The sequence below is a fragment of the Ornithodoros turicata genome, chromosome 10 (genome assembly GCF_037126465.1).
Source record: "Ornithodoros turicata isolate Travis chromosome 10, ASM3712646v1, whole genome shotgun sequence".
Taxonomy (NCBI): domain Eukaryota; kingdom Metazoa; phylum Arthropoda; class Arachnida; order Ixodida; family Argasidae; genus Ornithodoros; species Ornithodoros turicata.
Window position 1 is genome coordinate 15,021,711 of NC_088210.1, and position 24,036 is coordinate 15,045,746.

Consider the following 24,036-nt stretch of genomic DNA (forward strand, 5'->3'; position numbering starts at 1 on the left):
CAAAGACATCATCGTTCTCATAAAGATAAATTATACAATACCAAGTAGAAGAGAAGAAAAAGTCATAATTCATGAAAGCATGCGTTTAAACATTCCGAGGCTACCTATTTGACTGCCTAACGCTCGGTGATGAGGACAAAACATTCCAGGCCCACCTGCTGTGCTTGTCCCTGCTTGCTGAGCCTAGCCTGTGCCAGTGCGTACTGGTCCAACACGTCCCAGGACTTCTGCCTTCGTCCCCCAGGGGGCGCGTGAAGTTGGTTACTTCCCCCGTGAGGGGCTGAAGGAGAGGGCACAGGGCTGGGCTGTTGGGGCTGCGTGCTCCCCACACTTCCCCCAGAGCCGCAGGGGGATGTGCGGGGAACGAGGGCCTCGCAGGACGAGGGAGACTCGCACGACACTCGCGTTGCCACCCTGTGCTTCAGGTGACAGCGGCTCCGCACTTCTTCGGAGACGGACACAAGTGCTGCAACATAAGTAACAGAGAAAAGCTTGAGTGAAAGCGCAAATACGAGCGCCGTACTCCTTCGGGTGTGTGTCGGCTGGCGTTAGGTCATCCTCATCCATTACTCATCCTCCTTTCACTCTTACATTTACACATGAAAGGAGGATGAGTGAGAGAGAGTGGCTGGTTTGTCCCTTCAGACGACGCACCCTTGGAAGTCGCTGAGAAGGCAGTGTTAGCTTAGCTCAATTGGTAGAGCCCTGGACCGGTAATCCAGAAGATATGGGTTTGAGTCCTACAGCTGGCTAACCTTGATTTTGATTTGATTTATTTCCGAAGGGAATAAGGGCCAGGTACAAAAGGGATTAGGATCCCTGATGAGGAACCTGGCCCTCTACAAGCAGTCACAGCGATTTTGACAACACAAGAATAACATACATTTTGGTCAGTTTTAACATCACCAGTCAGCCTATTGAGCCTATTAATAGCCTCTAAATTTTTTTAAAATAAACGTGTTCCCCTCTAAATCACCAGTTCATATCTTGAGTGAGATTAAACGAGTCAACTGGTCTTTCCTATGCACTTTCCTTTGAATAAACATGTACAGCGCTGGACAAAACTTTACAGAACACACTCCGGCACATTCCTTCCTCAGAGTGACACTCTAGCACCGTATGCCGTAGCACCCGCAAACGCGACCGCACGGACTCAGAGACATGTGCCTAGGTAACCCAGTCATCCATTTCGAAGTCCGTACCGTACCGTTCTCTGCTAGCGTGTCTCGCTGAGGAAGGAATGCGCCGTGGTGCGTTCCGTAAACTTTTGTCCGGCACTGGACCAACCCCTTTGCGCGTAAAATTAGGCAGTATTGATACGAGCCTCACTTTGAATAGTGCTTGCCTACACCTAGGGTTGCCACCTTTCGGAGTGAAAAATACCGGCTGAGGGAGAGGAGGTGGAATAGAGAGAAAGAAGGAAAGGCTCGTGGGAAAGGGAAAGTGGGTGAGGGACGTTCTAGCTGGCTCGACACAACCACCAACAGCTTTGCACAACCACTGCTCTTGTACCCTCCGAACACAAGACGTAATGAATAACAATGATAATAATAACAATGAATAATAATAATAATAATAATGAATAACTAAGAAAACGACTGGTGACTGCGGAGTTTGGTCTGTGCTCCAGATTTATTCAAGCTGTAGTGGAATGTTGAAGGAAAAACCCCGTAAAAGCCCTTATGAAAGGTCTTGAGCCACAAATACCGGCAAAAGGCTGCCGGTATCACCTTCCTACCGGCAACCGGCAGAGGAAGCAAATAACCGGCCGTGCCGGTATAATACCGGCCTGGTGGCAACCCCACCTACACCTGTGGTCAACCTCTCTGTATCTGACTGCCGTAATCTGCCTTTCTTTCTCGGTAAAGTAAATTGGACAACCCGCTGGTAGAAACCGTACCTGCGAGGTAGGCAACACTGTCCGGCGTCACTTCGAATTTGTCCCTGCAATGAGATGTTACGCGTGATGAGCAATGGTCATAAGCGTGCGGCAATGGTGACTCGTACCTTTTGTGAGGTCTGGCCACGATCCCCAGGAGCATGCTGAGGACACGAGCCGTTCGGGACACTGTGGTTGCCGTGGGATGCCGGAAACCTATCACGGAAGACACGAACGTAACCGAACGCATTCTAGGAAAAGGGGTGCCCGAAAGACAACCTGCTCTAAGTTGTAAAATATTTCGAGGAAGTACTGTAAAGAGTCACTGAAGAAACCAGACATCCAAGTTACCTTTAATTAAGTGCCCTACAAGAGCAAAATGAAAGCTGGAGTTGAAGCTAAGCCCAACGGAATGGTCGAGTTGCTTGAAATGCCACTCCAAGGGTTCACGCGTGCTCATCATGATGTGCTTCAAACTCTGTGCAGACCATAAAAAAAAGAGTTTGTTACAATGAGAAAAAAAAAGAAGGTGAATATGACATAAACATACACTTGACGTTGTAACAGTAAAGAGCCCGTAGGCCTGAATCTCACCGGAGTTTCAAACATCCCTTGAGAGTCGAGCGTATGTAAATTTTGCTCCAGCAGTGCAAGGCCAGATGCGTAGAGTGACATTTCGTCGAGCTGGAGCACGGAAATTGCAACCCAGAACAGTGCCCGGTGTATGGGAGATTCCTGTGGAGGACGATTTTTTAATTTTAATTTGGAGGTACCTTACGATAAAACCACGAAGATGATGTAAGGGGGCGATTTTGCTAGCAGCTTGGACCCATCATACATACCGTATTTACTCGCGTAATTTGCGCCATCGCATAATTTGCGCACCCCCACTTTTTCACTAAAAAAGTTGTGAAAATAAAAACTCTCATAATTTGCGCACTCCTCCATTCGTGTGCAACAGAGGTCGTTCCTCCCCGACGCTCTCGCGTCACGGGGCGCATGCTGCTGCTCCTTTCCAAAAAGGAGGGGGATCCTCACCACGAATTCCCTACATCATGTTGCGTAATGCAAGCAATGACTCTCCCCTTGATGGAGGAGATAAGATAAAAGGGATTACCCGGTATGGAATCTTATCTCTGTTTTGACCTTTTATCCCCTCACTACAATAAACCGCGAAGCTGTGTGACATCGAGCTGGCTTAGGAAAGAACTACCAGAACACGTGGAGGGAACATATCAGGAAAACTTCTGGCGGCAACATACGCGTCAGCATTCCGCAAGCTGGCTTCACCTAACGCATGCGTGCTTTAGGAGAAGCTCGCTTTAGAAAAAGAGTGGAAAGCACGTGCTGGGCCTTTTTGAATCATCTCGCAAATTTTTACAGCATTGGCCAAAAGCGAACGGAGAAAATCCTTACGACCGACTTCTTTCGCTGACAGTTATAGAAAATGAACAGTCACTGTCTATTTTCTTGCCTAAATTTTTATTTTGGTGTAATTTTTTTTATACGAATTTCGGACTATACGAATGTCTTCCGCTACCCCGTGAGATTCCTATCACCAAGATTGTATTGTATTATTCACCTAAAGGAACATCTTTTAACAGATTTTGCACATTTTTCAAGTCGGCTTGTTAATCACTCGCATATATTTGCCCACCCCCAACCTTCACGTCATTTTTCGAAAAAAAAAGTGCGCAAATTATGCGAGTAAATATGGTAGTACAGGTGAAAAAGGGTTAAAACCTGGGCGGGTTGGTAACTGATATTTATTGATTTATTTATTGATAACCGATAACACCCTCAGTGCAGGAACGAGAGACGAAAGACAACGACGACACACTGCACTGAACTGCAAACCGTGAATTTTATTTCGTGAAACGGTGGGTGCATAAATACACTGGAAAGCCCTGTCCAACACTCTTTTTGACTCGAACTTCCTGTTTATTTCCTGACTTCCTGTTTAAAATTTGTGGTTGGCAGTTTAGTGTAGAGTGTCGTAGTCTCCTTTTGTGTTCGTCTTTTGTCTCTCGTCTGTGCACTGCAGTAGGATTCTATTTTTAGGATTGTTCTAAGTCAAACCGACACTGGCGCAAAATTTCCTCAGCGGAGCACAGCATTCAACCAGGAGGTCTACGAGAGAACAAGAACGAGCCCACGCTTCCGGTTCCCGTAGGAATCCCTTCCGCGTGAGTACCCAAACGCCCATATTAAGCATCAACGGCACCAGCAATTATCGTCAACTTCACCGCACTTTGTCAGAACACCCGCAAATGTCTGGCAACCATGTCTGTTCAAAGAAAACCTGAGAAAGCAGCCGAAATGGTACGCACGGGCCTGAGGAGCGGCTGCAGTCGGGTGAGGCACATGATGATGGCATCTATGAGCTGAAGGTCTTGGAAAGATTCCAGAGCCTTGACGAGGATCCGCAGAAGCTGCTTCACTTCCTGATCTGTTACTGTCTTACTGATGCATCCAAACACTATAAGAGCACGAGGCTGCAAAGCTGGGTTGTAACGGAATGCAAAGCTGCAGGCATAATAAGTCATCGATCAGCACTGTGCAACATGACATTACACTGCGTGGTTGAAGAGCAGCGCAGGAGTGACTTACCTCTTGGCCAATGCTGTCCACTGCGAGAGCCAGTCGCAATTCGGAATGTTCTTCATGCAGGCCTGTAAACCAAGCATACAACGTGGAGCGTCGAAGAAGCATGTTTTCCGTAATTCGAGAAGAAAACCTGCGTGCCCCTTCCCATGCATACTTTTCGTCGTGGTAAAAATTTTTGCGGATGCCAATTGTATAGTTTTGCCAGAAATAGTGTTTCGCTGCCTTTTATCTTGGTGTTTCGGGTTACAAAGAATGATTCTTAATGCCTGAATCACATGCCTGACATTGTGGCTTGCCGAAATCAAAACATGGTACAAAACAGAGTAGTGGTAGTTTTCGTTGTAAGGAGTAGGGAGCTAGTAGAGTAGCCCTAGTATGTAGCCCCCTTTGGTGCGCCAAAGATTTTGTGGACGTTACATAAAGAGACATGGCATTCACAATGACCCAATATATATCGATGGTTGTCAAAATATGTGGGAGGTGAGGTAATTTCAACTAGAGGTAAAAAGATTTGTGGAGCTACATGAAGAAGCAGGCCTGAAATGGTGGTAGTATCGAGGTGTCACATTTTTGGAACATGTTTCTGTGATATTCCCTCGCTAGAATTTTCACAAGATCGTGCTCCCCCAAAACATGTTATACATTGAAGTTTTTTAAATCTAATAACCGATTTAAAGAACATAAAAAAGACTGTCATTTTAGGAACACTTCACTAGGAACACGTCATCGTAGGAACACTATAGGCCACTCGACATTAAGAACAACATGCACTGACTTCTTTGGTGAAGTATTTTCTTTCTTTTTGGATTGTGTTACACGTGTAAATGCTACAAACATCACTATTTGTTGACTAACAGCCAATGGCCCACCTCCATGATCTCAAGAAGAGCATCTGTAATAATCTCCAGTGAAGAGAGAGGCATCCGATCCTGGTCCGAGGTAGCGCATGCGAACGATCGATCCAGGAGGCCGTGACGGCAATTGGAACGAAATGCTGTCACGGCTGTTGACTTCACTTTGCTGATTCCAAACAACAGGTAAAATTTAGCGAGGGAGAACTCATCCAAACTCAGTCTCAGCACCCTCTGAGTGTCTGCAATCAACAGCAACACATTACTTTTCCTTTCTTTTTACCACGCATTCACACGAGCAACATTCCACGGAACACTGCAGCGGAAGATGAGAGAAACATCGTAGCTTTCTGCTGTAACATCGTGTCCTCACGCACACTACTAACCATGGGGAATATCCCGCACGGCCACAAGATATTTCATAGCGGACGACAGGAAAAGACGCCGGCAGTGTCGTCTGCTAAGTGCGATATTATGCCCGACATTTTGCACCGCGTGAACGCTTAGGGCCCCGTGTTTTCGGGTTTTATATTTTTTGAAACTCGAGGGGTAAAAGTTTGGTTTTATTTCAGTGTTCAATATTCAATTGAGGATCAATCAATTCAATCAGTTCTTCTTTCATTCTCATTCTTTCATCAATCATTTTTCAGTTCAATCTTCCGTGAGGATGTCACTCATGTGAATACACGGTTTAGGTACCCAGAAGCTTACCATTGAATGATGGCTTGGTGCAGGTGCAGAGAGAATGGATGATGTTGATGACTAGCCCGTGAATGGACGCTCGAAGCGACATGGGACCCGTGTGCACCAGCAGGGTCACGATGTGAAACAGGTAAGGTAAGTGGCTCGCCACTGAAGATAAGGAAGCACAGTGTTACCGACATTCAAGTAAGAAACGCGTCAAAGCATGGCGGAAACAGAAGAGAGCTTCACCATCTAGAGAGTTGTTGAAGGAGAGCATGAGCAGGTAACGAGCAAGGATGGCAATGTCGTCCCACATGAGATGCTGTTCCAACGTTGGGGTAGGTGAGGTACAAGTCTTCTCTATCACCTACAAGTGGGGGGGGGTTGCAAGTTGAGACGGCTCGGCATGTTCGTCGACTGCAGTGGATTGCAGCAAAAAATTGCTCACCCTGCACAACCGGCTTATGACCTTCATAGCAACAAGCTGCACGTTAGATGACGCCAGTGCCACGGCTGTGTCAGCCATGATTTCTGCCTGGGCTGAGCCCAATCCACCTGTTACACTTCTCTGTGCATGAAAAATAAAAAATAAATAAAAAAAGCCTCAGTGTTAGTAAGTATCACAACCGCCGGGGTGTTTTTTTTGTTCGTGGGTGGGTGGATTGCTTCTTACATGTGCATTTTATATTTATGCTCTAAGCCCGCACTAATGTCAACATATAACACTCTGTATCTGCTGTTAGGTATCAGCCGTCTTCATCTTCCGCCCATGGCCAAAGGTGACGACGGGGACGGTGATGGGGGCGGCACGCACTGCTTGATTGAGGCTGCAGTCTCGGACTGATTTTTCGGACACCAGTTATTTAGACTCGTTCAATACTTCGGGCTCCCAGGGGGAACCGTGGCCTTTGCCATAGGGTTAATACATTTTTACTACGATGTTTTCCGGTAAGATTGTAGTCAGAAGGCCCGATTGTCCAGGCCCGATTTTCCTAGAACGCTTGCGGGGAAACATCAGTACGACTATTTTTGGCACTACGGCGGCAGTTTCGCAACTGACATTTTGGATTGTGTGCTTGGATGGACCAATGGTAATTAGAATCCTAGAAGAGGCTGCTCTAAAACTTCCGAACCGTGCCGCCAGGTGACACAAATCTTTTTTTCAAAAACGGATTGTCCAAACTGGGGGTCCTTAGATTCGAGAAAATGTAGTATGTACATCGTTTCCAGTTTATGATGTGAGGCTGAATGGCAAACAGCTACTCTATGGCACAAGTAGCATGAAGCTTACCTTGATAAAGCTGTCCAGAACCATATCTAAGAGGTCAGACACTTGGCCAATTTTCCCCCAGATTTTAGCTTGAATGGAAGGGTACATCTAGCACAGAAGAAAAAGCAGAATCTTTTCAATCCTCCCAAATTGTTCTGTTCCACCCTAGCATCCCAAAGGTGCTTGTTTAAAGCTAAAGCTGTATAAATGTTCAAAATTTAAATCCAAATAAATCTGCAAGCAAGATCAACTATCAGTGAAATCGGAACCTGCGAATTCATGCGGAACAATCTTTTGCTCAGCTGTCATGCTTTGATGCATCACTTTGCATCTTGCAGAACGCTGGTAGAGGAATACGGGTTTAATGTTGATTACATATATATTTGCTAAGAGACCAGCATCTCGTGCATAGTTAGCGGCCAATCAAGTTGCTTCACACTTGCAACTTTCCCAGTCACGGCTTTATAAGCAATTGACATGTATGTGCCCAAGCATTGATTTGAAAGTTATGTTGACGTCGTGCAGCATGACTGTGCACCTTTGACCTCTGTGCCGTCCTTCTGGTGTAGCATTGCATGGACCTTGACTAACTGCCAGATGGTCCTTTTTCCACACGAACCTAATTTTTTGCTCGAAGCATTGTTCCCAGACATTTACAACAAACCTGAAATTTAAATGGCCGCTGGGCTAGTTGGTATTCCATGGCAAAGGTGCAAAAAACGCTGCAAGGGCGCTCGTTCCTGTTTGTCTTCCGCTGTCCGTTTTGTAACACTTTGCAGCGTTTTTTGCACATTTGCCTGAAATTTAAGCTACTACTTATGCAGAAAGTTCTAGTCGCATTCAACAAAGTTACCTTCGCATGGACAATACAGCAGATTAATGCAATACAAGATACAAGATGCAATGCAGTTACAGTCATCCGGGAAGCAGGCTTTACATCACAAAACGACAACGTTGAGTGGATATCTTACACCAGCCTTCATGTTGAAAGGTAACTTTTACGTCTGATCCATTTCACGTCAGGATATTTTCACGTTTCTAGCCATGCAAGTAAATGTTGGAAGTTTCACTGCTTAAAACATATCCCTTACTGGGTCTATACGTCAGAATAATTAAGTCGATTAAATAGGAATAATTATGTCGACTTTCCCCAGCGGGGTAGCTCGCGGCTCAAACTGTAAAGACGTGGAACAATACTGGTTCTGAACAAACAGCCTGGAGAATTCCTTGCTATTAAGGCACTGGAACCATTTACCACCGAAAGTAGGTGCCTATGACACCCTGTCCTCCTTTATTACAGCTGCTTCGAGTCTTTGCACGTGCCAGGATTAATCGCTGATGATTTGTGATCGTCCGTTGTTTCAGCACTGGCTTCCTTGTACACTTTAAGTCATTCTGCCTTGACATGTGTACTTGCTTCTCTCTCTAAGACACTTACACCAAAAGCATCATAAATAAATAAATAAATAAAATAAAGACCCACCTCGACTTCCTCTATGGTGAGGGTGATGAGCTTATCTAAAATGGTGGCTACCCTCTGGCGCTTGCTATCATCAGAGTGCTTGCAGAACCTACAGAAGTCAAATGCAGACACTGACACTGATAATTCTTTTTAAATAGCTCGTTCTATATGTACAAGGGTGTCACCCCCCCGATATCTAGGCTGGGTACTTTCACTCAGTTAGGGTGCCCACGGGTCAGATGTGTTTGCGAGGTTGAATGACACGATCATGAAATGGGACCGTCCTACCTGGTAAGGTTCGGCAGCCAGGGTGTCATGTATTCCAGGCAGAGATGCTTGAGCTCAATGGAAGACGCTCGAAAACCCTGTATGCACTCTTCCAGGAATTCCAATGTCAAGTGGGATGCATTAGTAGCCAGCTTATCACTGATCTGCTTGATAAAGATGGTATTGTTGGACGGAATGCAGAGCCCTGTAAAAGATTTCACAGAAGAAGAAGAAAGAAAGTCAGTCGAACAAAACATAATTAACAGAAAGGGGTTAATAAAAGACCCTCAACATACACAAAGTGGCTACCACGTGAAATACTGTGTACTGATTTCGTCTCACATTTGAGGGTAAGAGTCATTTGTTGATGCATGTTCAAGGACAACAGTAAAACAGAGTTGAAATACTTTGACATTTTTCCTGTCACACTGTCACAGTACGGGAACTGACCAGCAGTTTCAAGCAGCTGTCCCTCAATCTTGAGGTCAAACGTGGCAGTGAGAGCGCAGAGCAGGTTGTACGCTGCAGTGCGCAAGTTGGGGTCAGAGCTGCCCAAGTTCAAAAGCGCCATGTTCAGCAATGTCCCAGGGACGTCCTTGGGACGTATTTTCGTGTGCACCGTCACTGAGTCCTGCAAAAAAACGCGTGATCACGAGCGCGAACAATCACGTCAAAGCGGCACAATCTCACAAACGTACAGGTTGAGAGAGCTCCCAGCGGGTACGGATGTGTATAATGGCCTGCACAATGGAATCGCAGTCATTGTGAATGAAGGAGAGCGGCCCGCTCTCATTCGCTATGGTCAGCGTGAACTGGTTGTCGTCCACTAGGCACACCTGCAGGTAACATCACCGCTTTCATTAGGAAGCACATCCACGACGGGAACGCCGAGCCTCACCTCTTCGATCTCCGACGCATAATAGACGTCATTCAGCAAGACTGAGTGACTGAGCACTTTGGTCTTTTCTGCAGACGTCACCTGGATTGCTGTCGGCCCCACCTGGTAGCAAAAAATATAGGCACTACTGTAGTCAGTGCCATGAGTTGGAGCCAAAACCCCAACAGCACCGAATATCCTCTGGATGTACGAATAACGTCCTAACGAATTCGTATGTCCGATGGATATCCTCAGAATATCCATCGAATGTACGAATCAGTTAGGACATTACTCGTACATCCAGAGGATAATCGGTGTTTTGGGGAAGACAGTGCGTGTACGAGAGTCAGGGGCATCAATATGGGCATCAAGGCGGCGGAGAACGAGACCGATCCTCGTGAAGATATTCTGCGGCAGACTCGAGGGATCGTGGACCGGACCGGCTGCTACCACCAGAGACATCTTTAGAACATCATTTGCAGACCTGTCCTGACATCCGCAATATATTTTCCAGGCATCCCTTCCACCAGCGAGGTTCACCCTTTCCAGGCTTGCCATTTTCATCATTGGTTCTGTATATCAACGCAAGGCTCAGAGTCCGGTTGTTCCCACGTTCATCTTCAGCTATCACCACCCACTGGTATTAAACCATTTTCGAATTGTTTCTGTGTCGCTATTCCTGGTCGCGTCACGCCCAGGGTTTTCCAAACCTTGAAAACAGCATTTTACCTTTATGGCGACCTTGGTGTCCTTGTGGGACAGCTTGAGGGCATTGTTGAAAACCTTCAGGTCTTCATCCAGAGCTAGCGTAGCTCCGGGTAGCCGCTGCTGATCCACGTCGATGTAGTCGTTGAGCCGCTGAGGAGTGTCGATAAATACAAGCTTCCTGTTGCCCTAAAGTACCAATCGTTTAGTTTAGAGAACAAGGAATCGAGGAAATGACTGCAGCTCGAGGCACATACCTTAAGAGGAGCCAGGATGCGGTCATGGTACTTTGTGTACTCCCTTACCCAGGAGTTACAATTGTAAATGTAAGCTGCCTGAATTTTCTCGTACGCGACCTCCGGTAGCACCACAAACCACTTCTGCAGGAACTCCGTCTACAGGAGAACACAAACGGAATGATAAATGGAACAATGAACCAAGCTGAATGCTATAGAGCCTGAAGTTTTAGGGTTTTACGCGATTCTTCCCCGAATTTGCACCCCGAATTGAAGGTTGCCTCTTTAGGGTGAAACCCGATTTTTACCCGGCAAACTGCCCTCACTGGGATGTCTGTAGGAACGCACTAACCTACTTGTTTGGCAGAAAAATGCAGTTACATCACCGTTTGTACCAAACCGCTACAGCTAGTTTGAATAACTGAGCCCGATTTCTCCCCGAATTTAGTGTACTGGAAGTTTTTTCATCCGAATTTGCATGAATTTAGTGCACATGTTTATTTACCCGATTTTTGCCCCCCGAATGTAGGAAAAAATATTTCCCGAAAACTTTAGGCTCTATGAATGCACTGTACGCTATATCATTTGTTCTCCTTTTACGCAGGACATTCAAACAAATAAACAAAAACAAACAAATAAACAATATCACGACGGAAGATGACATTTGTATCATACCCTGAATCTGTTGTCGGCACATGTGTGAGTGAAGTCCACGATGAGCTCAAAGGGCTTGTGGCAAAAAGGCTTCAGTGTCAGGATGACGTGGTAAATAAGGAGGTCACCGTTCGTTTCACCAATTCTGAGTGGTGGGAAACACAACACGAGAAGCAATGAGTTAAATGTATTTGCCACTGCACACACAGAAAAAACAAAAACAAAAAAACAACAACAAAAAAAGAAGACTAGTCTCACTTGTATCGGCGAGCAATGTAATAGAACACGGGGTTTCCGGCTTTCGACGTTCCGGCTTGATAAAAAATGTTGAGAGACTTGATAGACTTAAACTCGTCCTTCTCGTGCATGTTGTGCTTCGACATGATCTCTTCAAATTTGGTGCTCGTCATGTCCATGCTGCTCCACCTGCACCAAGAAGATAGATAGAAGATAAAAGACAGAAGAAGATAGACTGGACCAATTTTATGGCTCCGGGAGGTAAAAGAACTGGAATATGCTAACTGTTACGTACAACGAACCCACAGCCACGCAATAAAATCCGCTGGGAAAATCCCTGGAATTAAACAACCCTGGTCTCGGAAGGGTTTATTCGCATCCTATCGCTCGATAGCGTGCTCGTGGCTCTTTCTACAGCGTAGCGCACGAAGGCAAGCCCAAGGGCTCGAAGTGCCACAACAAACTTACTGAGAGTCCATGGGCTTATGTTCTGGGGGCCCCAAGTAGGCAAGAAGGGTGGCCATCTTGTCAAACGGTCGTCTCCCCACTGCCTTGTGGTCACGCGAGCTGGAGAGGTAGTCCCCAATCTTTTCCTGATGGTTCCACAGCAGCCGGTGTAAAGCATGGACGTTTGCATCGCTGATGAACGACATGCTGTGGCTCGCCTGGTCCATGGACTCACAGTCCGAGGTGATCTGCGTCACTAACCTGCAGAAATAAGGGAAATACTGTTTGCTAGCGTGAGGTGTGCACAGGTGTGTGCATAGATGAAAGAAGAAATGAAATAGTGAAATGAAATCACTCAAAATCATGCTACGATAAAACGGTCCAACTGAAATGAGCATGAATGATAATTTTTTGCTTAATTTAGGAAAATATCTCAAAAATCCAGCAATGCACAAAGCTGCATGGCCTTGGAAGCCTGTTCAGAACTGCTGCCGTAACGCAAAGGGGACCGTGAACTCTTATCTCCCCATTGTCTCTGCCGCGTTATGAAAGTTGCCCCAACTCAGTTTCTCGCGGGTTTTCTGGAGGGAGTGAGGGGCTTCTAGAACGCATGCAGATCAAAGGCCTCTCGCACATGCTGCGAGCTAACTACTGAATCCTAACTAGCTAACTACGACCCCTGCTCTCGTGCCAGAGTGCATGACATTTCTCGTACAGCCTGCTGCTATCAAAAGGAAAAAATTTCGCTGCTCCTTTAATGCAGTACTGAGGAACACTGCATGACCATACCTGTAACGTTGTAGCGGGTGAGGCATCATTCAATAACCATACTTGGTGAACAGCAAGGCTGACTATCCAGGGAGCAGCTCCAAGACAAAGAACTTACTAGAACTCTTGGAGGGCTCCGCAAGGTTTTGGGCGCAGGATTCACTTTGGTGACTTTTAATTTACGGTAATTTAACTTCAATTAATCTACCTTATTAATTAATAATTAAGTTAATTATATTGATTTATTTCATTTATTTAATCATATGCCCATTTCGCGAAATCTCTCGAGTGTCATGCACATAAACGATCAGAAAGACGTTAATATTATGCTGAAAAGGATAATAAAAGTGTTTATGTACCTCCGTCCGGCTTCAAAGTTTGCCCTGAGGAAATCGTTGAAGGGCAACATGTGCTGCTCCTTGCTGAATTCCACGTGGTTGGCAATGTTTTGCAGGATCTTAGACATAAGCATGAGGCCCCTCTTTGTGCGCGACGATGGTTGTCTGTCCACGATGCCCATTTCGTACGGTGACACTGTAAGAAACGGGGTCTCAGAAAGGTCTGGCCCCTAGAACAAAGGGGGAGAGCAGGAACGGAACCTACCAATGGCTGGATTGATGAAACGTAGGAAGATGACAGTGCCGACAGCACTGATGTTGTGAGGGAAGTTGGGGAAACGCTTGTTCAGCACTTGGTATAGGCAGTGGCACATGCTGCGCAGCTGGGGTGGGAACCTGCGAGAAATACATGTTGAGACACATTGTCCTTGTTCATGTATAGCCTATATCTTTCGTATTTTATTATTATGAGATACAAAAGATATAGGTCAAGAAGGAGCAAAAATTTATTGAAACATATAGATTCCAACAACACCGAATATCCTCTGGATGTACGAATAACGTCGTAACGGATTCGTACGTCCGATGGACGTTCTGAAGATATCCAGTGGACGTACGAATGCTGTTTCACCACCTCGTGTGTTCTTCGTTTCGCTTTCCTTTTTATGTTCCACCTGAAAATCTTCTCTATCATGTTATGCTATGCTATGTTATATCAAGCAATTTTACCAAGTTTTACAGCTTCAAATGTAAAAAACAATTTTTACCCACGATTTTGGGAAAACCATAAAGCCCGTAGGGCCCTGCTTTCGGGTTTTATGTTCTTGCAAAAGCGGCGGTAAAAATCGGGTGTTATTACAGGGATCATAAAACAGGGTAAAATCTGGCAATATCAGGGGGGAAAGCAGATTTTCAGGTGGAAATAAAAAAAAGGAGTGCTTCTCACATTGTACATGAACATAAGATCTGGAACATAGCGTGCTGTAGTGGCTGGTATTGGCAGCTGAATTTGCACTTTGCCAAGTTAGTTTTCAGGTTTTACCATAAGTGACAATGATGCAAATCGAATGGTAAAAACTGCTTTTACCATAAAACACAGAGCCCTACGTAAACACAAGGGTCTCGGCATTTTTATCATTTTACTTTATTGATTTTTAAATAGAATAATAAATATGGTTTAAATTATTATACATTACATAGCAACTAATTAAAATATTGCGTAATAAAATGTGTGTTATACTTTCTATAAATAAATTTATAAACAAGGGTCTAAGCGTTAAACACTGCAGTGCAGAAGTGAACGCTTATTGCCCGCGAAGAGCGCTACCTTTCCGCAGAGGAGATGACGGCATTGAAGACGCGTTGAGTGAGCTGCAGCAGGTTCCGCCGATTCTCTTCCACGTCTTCCCCTTCATCCAGCCTGGCAGGATCCACTTCGTATCCCACCTTTTATGACACATTCAATGAGATGGGCGCACATGGCTAATTCAATGAAACAGATTATCCATTCTGTACATCTTTCGCGTGTACACTATCTCGTAGAGCTGTGCAATTTCCATTGAAATACTTTACGAATATTTCACTTGAACTGCGAATCGAATCCGAATAATTTCTTCAGACGGCGAATCGAATTCGAATAATCAGAAAAGGCCCAATTCGAATAATTTCGAATACCTCATGGTGAAATATTTTGTGGTGCTGTGCTCATTCGATGATGTTCTGCTCCAAACTTGTGAGCTTTTTCACCTAGCATAACATATCGTGAGAATGGTCCCTCTGTGTTGTGTATGGTAGACTGCATTAGTGGGATGAACTGCACTGAGAGTTAGTCAACATGTTCCATGCAGCCTGCTTTGTGTACATTTCCTCATTTCTATGCTTACATTGTGAATTTCCTGTACTTTTTTTAGAAACTGCACATATTTCCCTCTGTTGCTGAACATAACTCTGCAAGTGGGGAGTTCATTTACTGAACCCTGCAATGCCCAGAGTACAGTGTTGACCATGAGCTCACAGAAGTTGCAGACTTTAGTGACAATATTGTAAACAGTGTAAAGCGGGCTTCACCTAACACTCGAGTGTAATGAGGTGAAGCCGACTTGCAGAATGTAGCCTCCCGCCAAAAGAACAATGGCGGTAACGTGAAGTGGGCTTCACCTAATTCTTGCATGTAATGAGGCGAAGCCCGCTTGCAGAATGGCGATAGCAATACCTCGCTTCAGTACTATTAGAAAATTTTGAATACTGAAAATAAGTTGCGAATAGCATTCGAATAGCATCAAATATTTGTTTCATATTTGAAGGATTCATATTCGAAAGTCATCCATATTCATATTCGTTTCATATTCGAAATTTCTAATATTCGCACAGCTCTACTATCTGGAGATGCGTTCTCTGTACCTGGGGCGCCCCCTCAGCCAGCAAGGGGTGCACGAGGGGCTCAAGCAGGCTGTGTAGGTAGCTGGCCCCATAAATCTTGAAGCAGAAGGCCATGATTTTGCTGCCCAGGCTGTTGCCCCGAAACAGGGTCTGCATGCAATCGGACAGCTCCACCTGAAATGAATAAGAAAAAAAAAAATGGTAATGTTAGTAAGAGTGTAAGCGTTCCTGTTACATGAACTGGTCCTTTGAACATTGGGCATGACGAAATTTGCATCTTAGGACTTGATCGCACGTACAAAAACTCTATTTGGGCTAAATCTTGATTTTGCGGGACTTCATTTCACAGTTGGAAAGTTGTTTCTTTTCTGCGAAATGAACGCAAAGATCTGTAGGGTTTCAGCCGACCTAAAAGAGTTAGCTCTGTCAAGTTTGCCATCTCTTTGTTAAAGGAAGCAAAGTCCTTGTTGAATGTATTTATCCCAGACAAACTCACTGGTACGTTACAGTTATGAATGCTATGAGGACAATATTCTTCTTCTTCGCAAATAAAAGTTGACCTCTGAGATATCACAATCAAACCTGTCTATACTGCTGGCTGGTCAATAGCGGCTCATGAAGAAATATCTATACATATACGTGAAAGTGCCATTTGTTCTGGCCACATGCAAACTTGACTTGCTCATGCTCTAGGAGCGTGACATGAACAAAAAAAATACACATGTTCTTGGCTGTGCTTGGTTGTGGTAATGACAACGTAACCGACAAGATTGTATTTTGGTCAGGATAGCTATAACTTCATCCGCATGCACGGCTCTCTGCGGTTATTTTGCCGGTCACAAATACTAACATACATGCACTGCTTCCCAATGTGAACCTAACATGAACGCTACACTCTTAAAACAGAACTTCACCGCATAGCACGCTCTTAAACAACCACCAACCCTGTTAAAATCGTTCTGCCCCCCTCCCCCCCCTCGATTGGTTAAAAACAGGAGGTGTACGCCATTTTGTTACACTCGTGCAGTTACATTAATTACCACAAAAGGGCGTACACCCCTCGCTTTCCACAAATCAGGAGTGCCAACGGCATCACTCTGTGCAATGGTCGGCCTCCACCGTACTATGTAGTGAAGTTCTGTCTTAAGACATACGTTGTCACAGTTCCGTTAGAAGTCGGCCCAGGACGCACATTCCCCCAGAATGTTAGTCGTGTAGGGCTGTGCGAATAGTGATTTTTGGGTTCTAATCGAATAGTAAAGTCTCCAAATAGTAGCGAAGCGAATAATGTCGAATACCACACAAAAATGTGTGCTTATTACTAGGGCCTGACTTTTTCGGGTTTTATTTTTGGCCAAATTCGGGGGGTAAATATCGGGCGATATTTTTCATTGGAAAATTCGGGTGTATTCGGGCTAAATCCCGTTACGGCATATTCTGTCGTCAGGAATTCGGGTGTATTCGGGTGATTTTTTATTGTTTAATAAAAATTTGTCTTAACGTGGAACTAATGTTTAGTAATGTTATCAAACTTTATTTTAATGCACGCTTATGAGTGTGCCACGCGACCCGGATGCTTTCGGGTAGATTCGGGTTAAACCCAAATTTTACAGATTTCGTTCGGGGGGTAAATATCGGGCGGATACGGGTTTAACCCTAAAAAGTCAGGCCCTACTTATTACTGAACAGTAAGCAAAAGTTTGCATTGAAACCTGGTGCTCAGTTGTAGTTTGTGAGGCTGACTACGAACTATATACACATATTTCATTGATGAATACGTTTGTGCTAGAATTGTCCTGAAAATTGCAATTCCAGACATAACGTAGCTGGCTGTGTGATTAAATCCCTCTTTCTAAGGTGTCATAGCTGGTCCAGCCAAAGCTCAACATTTCCTAAAATATTTCTCAAAAGTGGCAATTTTCAGTGATCCCTCAAACCGCACTTTTAAACCACGCCTGCAACCCCGCGGCACTGGCAGAAATGTAAACTATGCTTCGCCTGATGCTCGGAGACATGAGACGAAGCCAACTTGCTGGATATCGTCACGTCCGCATGCGCAAAACTGTAAAGTAAGCTTCACCTAACACTCAGAAGCACGAGGTGAAGCCACCTTGCAAGATATACTTATTGTAAAGTAGGTTCCGCCAAACGCTCAGAGGCATGAGTTCATGCCAGAATTCGATGAAGTGTTGTTCGATTCGAATACGAAAAGCGCGGCACCGTTATTCGGTACGAATATCGAACGTTTCGAATATTCGCACACCCCTATAGTCGTGACATTGCCCACCTCCGTGAGAGAGCACACATTACCTCTTTGTAGAACATGTTCCACAGGAGAGGGGAGAGCAGATGCTTGGCGTCAAACAAGGTCACAAACACCCTCGCCAACTCATCCTGAAACACAAACATTTCCCGTGAGTACCGTGCCGGGACGCAAGGCACGGCGGAAACAAACCATCTGCGGAGTGACGACGACGCTGGCCAACGCCATGGCGATCGGGAGCTCCCCCTTGTCTCCGATCATGGTGACCAACTGGACGAGCTGCTCGTACCTGTCGGCCAGGACGGTCTCGGCCAGCATGTCGAACTCGGTACCTTGCTGCAGGATCTTGGTGAGCACTTCCATGAAGGCTGCCCGCGTCTGCAGGTCTTTGTGATATCCCAAACCTGGCAGGGGACAAATACAGTCCAGCATTCTATGGGGCTAGTTGCCTTCTACTCGCTACCAGTGCGGATATGAGGGCTAACTCGGGAATTAATTGTAAACGTTGCCGCCATTACACTGGTGGGACCTCCTCCGCCGCGGTATTTTTATAAAATTACCAGGGTGGCCCCCCGAGACTTCATAACAAACCAGTGAGGTCTGACAATTTATTTCGAAACAGGATTGTGGAAGTAATAAAGGCATTTGCTTCCCTCTTTGTGCGCTGGTTTCACAAGCAATAGTTATATTGACAGAGAAAAAAAAACAAAAGAAAAAACAAAACAAGAAACTAAGTGGTGAAGTTCAGAGTCACATTGCTGCTTCATTCGTGATTGTTTGCATGGGACAGATTATTTAAGGTGGTACACTTTCTAACATATACATAGGGAGTGACTTTTTCGGGTTAAACCCGATTCCGCCCGGTTATTCCCCCGCCGAACTGACCTCCAACCAATTCAGGTTAAACCCGATTTCTCCCCGAATTCCAGACACTATGAAATCCTCAAGTGACATTTCCACTGAAGACGAACAAAGGTCGCCACATGTAGCGCATGTAAGAATGGGTCACTTACGTTCCCAGCAATACACTCATGTGTGTCCAACACTGTGTATGCCTTTGCGGATTACCACTGGAAGGTCATGATCTCGAAAAAGGAAACAACAACAACAAAAGAACAAAAAAGAGAGATCAGGAAAGGACGTAATAAACAAGAGGAGAAACAAAAACGTGCGATAACACTCGAAGGCACAATTATCGCCCAATTTCTCCCCGAATTAGAGATTTCAAAATAGAGCCCAATGTTTACCCGCCCCGAATCTGAGAAAGGCATTTAACCCGAAAAAGTCACTCCCTACATACATACCGTCTGAACTGACGAAATCGGTCACACTGTTCTTTTACAATGCTAACTTAAGGACTGGGGAACATGTTTACCGATGGAATGCATGAGCCCAGAATCAATATTGGCGCTGAGTAGGTTAGACATGGCCTGGATGGTGCAGGTGCGGAGTTCACCAAGCTTGGAAGACTGCAGTCGATGTCTGCCAACATCCTTGTCTTCTGGAGTCTCGCTGCACTCATTTAGCAGGTTCATGAACAGTGAGAAGTACCTGCACAGGGAAAGCACATTAATGTGAAGAAACACCTCACAAAACATCAAGGACACAAAAATAATGTTGCTGCAATTTTGAAAAAAAAAAAAAAAAGTGCATTGTGGGTGCTACATCAGCACTCTCCACTTTCCTCTTCACCATATCCCTTTTAGAATCACTGGTGTCACAACCAAATACATGTATTGTGTCTTCACTGCAGTATAGATAGACCCGTGTGCTTTCAGGTTTTATGTATGAAGTAACAACAAAATTATAAAACACTCAAGCTTTCCTTTAATGGTTACAAGCTTTCATGCAGTGGACTGCATTTGATGAAATGCAGTCCACTGCATGAAAGCTTGTAACCATCCTTGTTGTAACCAAGCTTGTTAAAGGAAAGCTTCAGTGTTTTATAATTTTGTTGTTACTTCTGCCAAATGGACCTTGACCCAACAATCTACATTCTTTAACAGGTGTTATGTATCTGAGAATTGTGGGGCAAAAAACATGTGTTACTTCAGAGCCGTAAAACGGGGTAAATTCAGGTGATATCGGATGGAAAAGCAGATTTTCAGGTGGGAAATTAAAAGCAGGGCTCTTCCAGACGAACACGAGATGCTTAGCGGTTTTGTGAATTTGCCCTTTGGCAAGTCTATTTTCGGGGCTTTTCCGGTTTTATCCTAAGTGACAATGACAAGTATAGAGAATGTGCAGTGAAGAATGACTTTGATCTCTGGAAATCCAAACCCAGACCAAGAGCCCCCCAAGCCTCGAATACCCAGACATCAAATCAAAATCCCCCACTGCCACCGCTAAACTGCACACGGGAGGGATGCCTTCCCTTCCTCGGGTGGAGCATGCACAATAAACTTGGACTAACGTTATCTTATTCTAAGCTACAATCTGTCTGTGTTGGACTGTTGATACTGCAGCATGTGCAATTTCGTAAAGCAGGCTTCACCTCATGCAGGGAAGCACCAGGTGAAGCCCACCTTCGGGAGGTCTGGTTCATATTCTGCGAATGGTCGGATATTCGGAAATCCCAATATTGGGTATTCGATTCGCGAATGAAATACTTCGAGTGATTGATATTTGATTCGAATTCGAGAACTCGAATATCCACACACCCCTAAAAATAAGGGATTCCGTGAAATTCCGTGCCAAACGAAGGATTCCGCGATGAATTCCGGATTCTGCGACATTTCGCGGAATTGCGGAAAAACCGGGGCTTTAGGCATGGCTCGATACTGCACGAGAGAGCTATTATTGAGAGCCTATTATGACACAAAAAAGTGTGCGGTAGAATCGTGCAAACACGGTAACTGCTGCAGTAAGTGCACCGTCAGTAAATGCAGGTTGCGCTGTGTAAACAAATTTCCCTGGAGGTCGTGTATAGAGAAAGAAATGAGCTACTATTTACTTGAGGAAGAGCTGGGATTTGGCTTCCATCAAGTCTCCCCTGTCGCTCTCCTCAGGCTGCAGTGGCAGACCAAGCAGCAGCGCAGCCACTGCCTGCATGCAGGCTTGGTCGAGGTCGCGCGTTATGGCTGTGACGTCCCCGGATCCCGGTGGTGCCATCTGGTGGCTGTTGCCCATCACCCAGTCGGTGAGGTACTCCACCATCTTATTGCGGAACTTCATTTCTTGCCGGAATGCGAGGTCATCGCGACGAGCCATCATGGCCTCCACCAACTGGCACAGCTTCGTCTTGATGTGCAGGGCGTGCACCGTTGTATCTAGGTGGCGCACATACCTGGAATTCAGACGATGTATACCGAGTCAGGCGAAGCCAGTTACTTGTGTTAAACTGAACAGTCATCAGCTGAAGCGACATTGCCATCAGCATCGACACGCCAGAATGCATCTGAGTGGAAGCATTTATACTAGGTCAAACCACGACCCTATCAGGAGCACGTCCGCACTATCCACTAGGGGCGCTACCCATCGGCCCACGAGATCTACGTCGTGATTGGACGATGGAAATTTGAATTTTGAACGCGCAGAAGCGGACGTACGACTACCGTAGCAGACGACAGCAACAGCTCCTATGGAAACGCGTAGAATGATGATGATAATCAACTTTAGAATCAAACATTTTCCGTGGGACATCCACCGCTTGAACAAAAATACTAAGGTAAGCTGAAGTACAAAGTAGTTCAGTTTAAGATAAAGTATTTTAAAAGTTGAGGAAACAATAACCGAGCCGATGAGTAGCGCCACCGCTAGCTTCCAAATACAGCGCTGGGAATGGATGCCGTTGACATGGTCGTTATAATCTAGTAGATCGTGGGTCAGCCACAAGACGAGCCACATCAGACATCATTGCCTGGTTCTCATAAGTTGCTGTTCAAATAAGTGATACTGACTCAGGTTTTTTTTTTTTTATCTTTAGCTTAGCGGCTGACTGTGCTCCTGGAGTTACAGTTCGAATTTAATTACTATTAGTAGATGCTTCAAGGTATTATACCCCAGATATTTTTTTACAGATATTTTTTTGTCTTTTTTGAAGACAAAGATTTTTTTGTCGAAAGGACAAGGTGTACCTGACAATGGCAAGCATCATGGCTTCAATGCTTGTAACTCCAAGATGTTCTGTAGTGTGATCCACTTTGTTCTCCAGTACACTCTTCATGATAAAGATGATGTGTTCCACAAACTGAGTATTTGTGTCAATCACAGTCACCTGCACAAAACAATCGCAGCTTACAACATGTCCGACAGTGCTAGGCCAAGAGTTAAATGAAACCAACACACATACTTGTCCCTGTGGGTCAAAAAATTTTTCTACAATTGCCTTGATCTGATCAAAGAGAATGGGGTAGAGAGTGGGACTCATTTCGTGGGCAACCAAGTCTTTCACGTGCTTCTGGATTTGGGTACCAAACTTTTCGTTGTGGCACACCAGCAATCGCAATAGTTGACCCACGAACCTGCAAAGAGGGCAAAAAGTGATTTGGTCGTCATTTCTTCGAAGCGGAAATGGGCGCAGCCAATAAGGCAGCACAATTAACTCTTGCCAGGGTGTTGCATAACTGCGTATTTCAAAAACGTAGTTAGGGCCTTGCGTTTTAGGGGAAAACTCGGTAAAACCCGTTTTCACCCGAGAGTCATGGAAGGTAAAAAAAATCGCAATAATTGACCCACGAACCTGCAAAGAGGGCAAAAGGTGATTCGGTCGTTATTTCTTCAAAGCGGAAATGCGGGCAGCCAATAAGGCAGTACAGTTAACTCTTGCTAGGGTGTTGTGTAACTGCGTGTTTCAAAGGTAGTTATGGCCTTGAGTTTTAGGGGGAAAACTCGGTAAAACCCGTTTTCACCCCCCCGAGTCATAGAAGGTAAACAAAAAAAAAAAAAATCGCAATAGTTACCCCCCAACCTGCAATGAGGGCAAAAAGAGATTCGATCGTTATTTCTTCAAAGCAGAAATGCGGGCAGCCAGTAAGGCAGCACAATTAATGCTTGCTAGGTGTTGCTGCTTGGGTGTTGTAGAACTGAGTGTTTCAAAGGTAGTTAGGGCCACACGTTTTAGGGGAAAACTCGACAAAACCAGTTTTCACCCCCACCCCGAGTCATGTAAGGTAAAAAAAAAAGAAAACTAACTTGGCAAAGTGCCAATTCAGCCGGTGGGGGAATGGTAAGCACTGCACGTTCAGCATAGCCGTTCTGCATTTCGTGTTCATTTAAAATGGGAGAAGCGCTCTTTTTTATTTTCCACCAGATATCGCCCGATTTTACCTTGTTTTACGGCTCCTGAAATTAAAACCCAATTTTCACCCTTACCCCTCAATTTTCAGAAAAGCACAACACCCCTAAACATAGTCCATCTGGTGTCTTGCATATGTGTACACAGGGCCTGACTTTTTCGGTTTATATTTTTCCGCAACATCAAGGGATGAATATCGGGTTATATTTAGCTTCAATAATTCCGGTGTAATTGGGTTCAACTGAACCTGATTCAACCCAATTCTGGTATGAATCAGATTGAATCAGGTGTAATTCTTCAGTTGACTCGGCATAATACACAACACACCAGCAGACACAGAGTATCAATATTTAGTCCATGCTTCTAAGAGGCAGCAGGCTAAGAGGCATACATACTGTCTTGACAGTATGTATGACCATATTTATGCATTTACAACACAGTTTCCAAACTTCTGCGTTATTAGTTGTGACGACTTCGGATCCCCCTGGTCCAGCAGTTTTCGAGGAAATATCGGGTTAAACCAGACTTGTGCGTAACGCTTTACTAGTAATTGCGTTACTTGTAATCAATTACTTTTTTGAGTAATTTTTCGAGTAATCAATTACTGTTCTGAGTAATCGATTACTCAGTAATTGATTACTTTCCCGGCAGAGACTAACTCATCTTTTAGATGTTCTGCTCCAAGTCAAGATCTTCGTGCCATCAGCCTTTGTTCTGGAATTTCAGGGTCTCTCTCCTTAATCCCTTCCTACACCAGTGTGGTGGTACCTTTGTGGCAGCTTTGGAGGTTTAGTGAGTCATGGGGAAGTTCCACGCATGATCTTCCACAATCGGGTCAACGTCTTCCCGGGCGATAACTACAGTAGACGTACATAT

The 24,036-nt window shown here is 45.0% G+C and overlaps 1 protein-coding gene across 4 annotated transcripts in view; it reads right to left on the bottom strand.

Moving 5' to 3' along the window:
• Positions 1–24,036, bottom strand: part of LOC135370616 (neurofibromin-like) — a 53,912-nt gene that overhangs the window by 7,558 nt on the left and 22,318 nt on the right. For all 4 annotated transcript variants that reach the window (XM_064604393.1, XM_064604391.1, XM_064604392.1 and 1 more), the window contains 32 exons: positions 22,216–22,387; positions 22,001–22,140; positions 20,878–21,210; positions 19,300–19,475; positions 18,117–18,328; positions 17,972–18,055; positions 15,683–15,835; positions 14,610–14,728; positions 13,548–13,678; positions 13,304–13,478; positions 12,198–12,437; positions 11,751–11,918; positions 11,514–11,637; positions 10,860–10,997; positions 10,627–10,791; positions 9,919–10,020; positions 9,719–9,856; positions 9,471–9,651; positions 9,042–9,225; positions 8,775–8,862; positions 7,313–7,399; positions 6,470–6,589; positions 6,271–6,388; positions 6,049–6,189; positions 5,356–5,579; positions 4,490–4,551; positions 4,210–4,405; positions 2,474–2,614; positions 2,231–2,357; positions 2,008–2,095; positions 1,901–1,944; positions 156–466 (listed from right to left, as the gene is read on the bottom strand). In XM_064604393.1, the coding sequence (XP_064460463.1) occupies positions 156–466; positions 1,901–1,944; positions 2,008–2,095; positions 2,231–2,357; positions 2,474–2,614; positions 4,210–4,405; positions 4,490–4,551; positions 5,356–5,579; positions 6,049–6,189; positions 6,271–6,388; positions 6,470–6,589; positions 7,313–7,399; positions 8,775–8,862; positions 9,042–9,225; positions 9,471–9,651; positions 9,719–9,856; positions 9,919–10,020; positions 10,627–10,791; positions 10,860–10,997; positions 11,514–11,637; positions 11,751–11,918; positions 12,198–12,437; positions 13,304–13,478; positions 13,548–13,678; positions 14,610–14,728; positions 15,683–15,835; positions 17,972–18,055; positions 18,117–18,328; positions 19,300–19,475; positions 20,878–21,210; positions 22,001–22,140; positions 22,216–22,387 (4,882 nt within the window). The remainder of the gene's footprint in view (positions 1–155; positions 467–1,900; positions 1,945–2,007; positions 2,096–2,230; positions 2,358–2,473; positions 2,615–4,209; positions 4,406–4,489; positions 4,552–5,355; positions 5,580–6,048; positions 6,190–6,270; positions 6,389–6,469; positions 6,590–7,312; positions 7,400–8,774; positions 8,863–9,041; positions 9,226–9,470; positions 9,652–9,718; positions 9,857–9,918; positions 10,021–10,626; positions 10,792–10,859; positions 10,998–11,513; positions 11,638–11,750; positions 11,919–12,197; positions 12,438–13,303; positions 13,479–13,547; positions 13,679–14,609; positions 14,729–15,682; positions 15,836–17,971; positions 18,056–18,116; positions 18,329–19,299; positions 19,476–20,877; positions 21,211–22,000; positions 22,141–22,215; positions 22,388–24,036) is intronic.